A 1,200-nucleotide genomic window follows, 5' to 3' on the forward strand; every position below is an offset into this window, starting at 1 on the left:
CGGCATATTATAACAATCTAAAATGCTCTTGGTTTTTTATATCAGTATTTTACATTTTTCCCCATTAGAATGAGAAAGCAATAAAACAGGAGATGCATGTACCTTAGTGACTGCATCCTTATCTCCGGTTTTCTCCAGTTCTATGATTTTTGGAGTTTCCAAGTTTATAATAATCTGTTTCATTCCTTGTCTGAGCAAGCTACAAGCATACCTGCAGAAAAAGAAATCTTGAGTCAGCAATTTTGGGACAAAAAAATGAGAAAAAAATTAGTTTTACAAAAATTGTACTGAGAATTTACCCAATGTTAATAGCAGTTTCCATCTTATCTCCGGTTAGAACCCATAATTTTATTCCTGCTTGTGCAAGTTTATCAATGCATTCAGGAACCTGACACAACCAAAAGTAGAAATAAAATTAATATCCATCTCTATATTTTTATATATTGGTCCATTTCCGTTCTGTAAGAAAATTTAAAACCTTACCCCCTGTTGTAGCTTGTCCTCAACAGCTGTTGCTCCAAGAAGAATCAAATCTTTTTCTACTTTTTGGGCCACTTCATCAATCATTGCCTCGCGATCTGCACTGACTGAGTTTTTTGCCTCTACAAATTTTTCATTGAACTCCTTATATTCTTCCTCACTGAGTTCCCGATAAGCAAGTATTAAGGTCCTCAAGCCTGCATTAGCATATTCATTTACATGTTCTTTCGTTTCCTCTTCGAAGTTCCTTCCATTTATGGAAAGCCTCTCAAACATGACACTGCAATGCCAAAAACAAGGACAAAAAAAGGAGTGAGATTAGATATTAGAAAAAAATAGTGGTCTAGGAAACAGCTGATATCAGAGTTAAGCAATTGACTAACCTGTCAGCACCTTTGCTGAGTAATAGCAGCTTTCCTTCCTCGTCCCTTACTATCACGGACATTCGCTTTCTTGTGCTGTTGAATTCTAATACATTTAAAAGTTTGTATGACCTGCATAATCAGAAAATCCTTTTAGAATATGTTTGAATATTGCTTGATCAATGAAATCTAAATCCAGTGTATTGTTTATGGAGTATTTGTACATCTTGTTCGTTGATCATTTCCACACATAAAATAAGAACGCTAAATACGTTGTTATCAGGCACGAAGAAGGAAGCATTAGCAGGGGAAAATCTGCTCTATGCTTTCTCTTAGTTTCCCGATAATTAATTATCCA

At 35.1% G+C, this 1,200-nt stretch overlaps 1 protein-coding gene across 1 annotated transcript; it reads right to left on the minus strand.

Moving 5' to 3' along the window:
• Positions 1-14: 14 nt before the first annotated feature.
• LOC111386253 (putative phospholipid-transporting ATPase 9) lies at positions 15-995 on the minus strand. Its single transcript, XM_023010710.1, has 4 exons — positions 864-995; positions 484-760; positions 300-388; positions 15-211 (listed from the first exon to the last, which is right to left on the minus strand). Exons 1-4 carry the CDS (start codon positions 923-925, stop codon positions 37-39), a joined length of 603 nt encoding a protein of 200 aa, XP_022866478.1. The 5' UTR covers positions 926-995; the 3' UTR covers positions 15-36.
• Between the last annotated feature and the right edge of the window lie 205 nt (positions 996-1,200).

The sequence above is a fragment of the Olea europaea genome, unplaced genomic scaffold (assembly GCF_002742605.1).
Source record: "Olea europaea var. sylvestris unplaced genomic scaffold, O_europaea_v1 scaffold34867, whole genome shotgun sequence".
NCBI classification, from domain to species: domain Eukaryota; kingdom Viridiplantae; phylum Streptophyta; class Magnoliopsida; order Lamiales; family Oleaceae; genus Olea; species Olea europaea.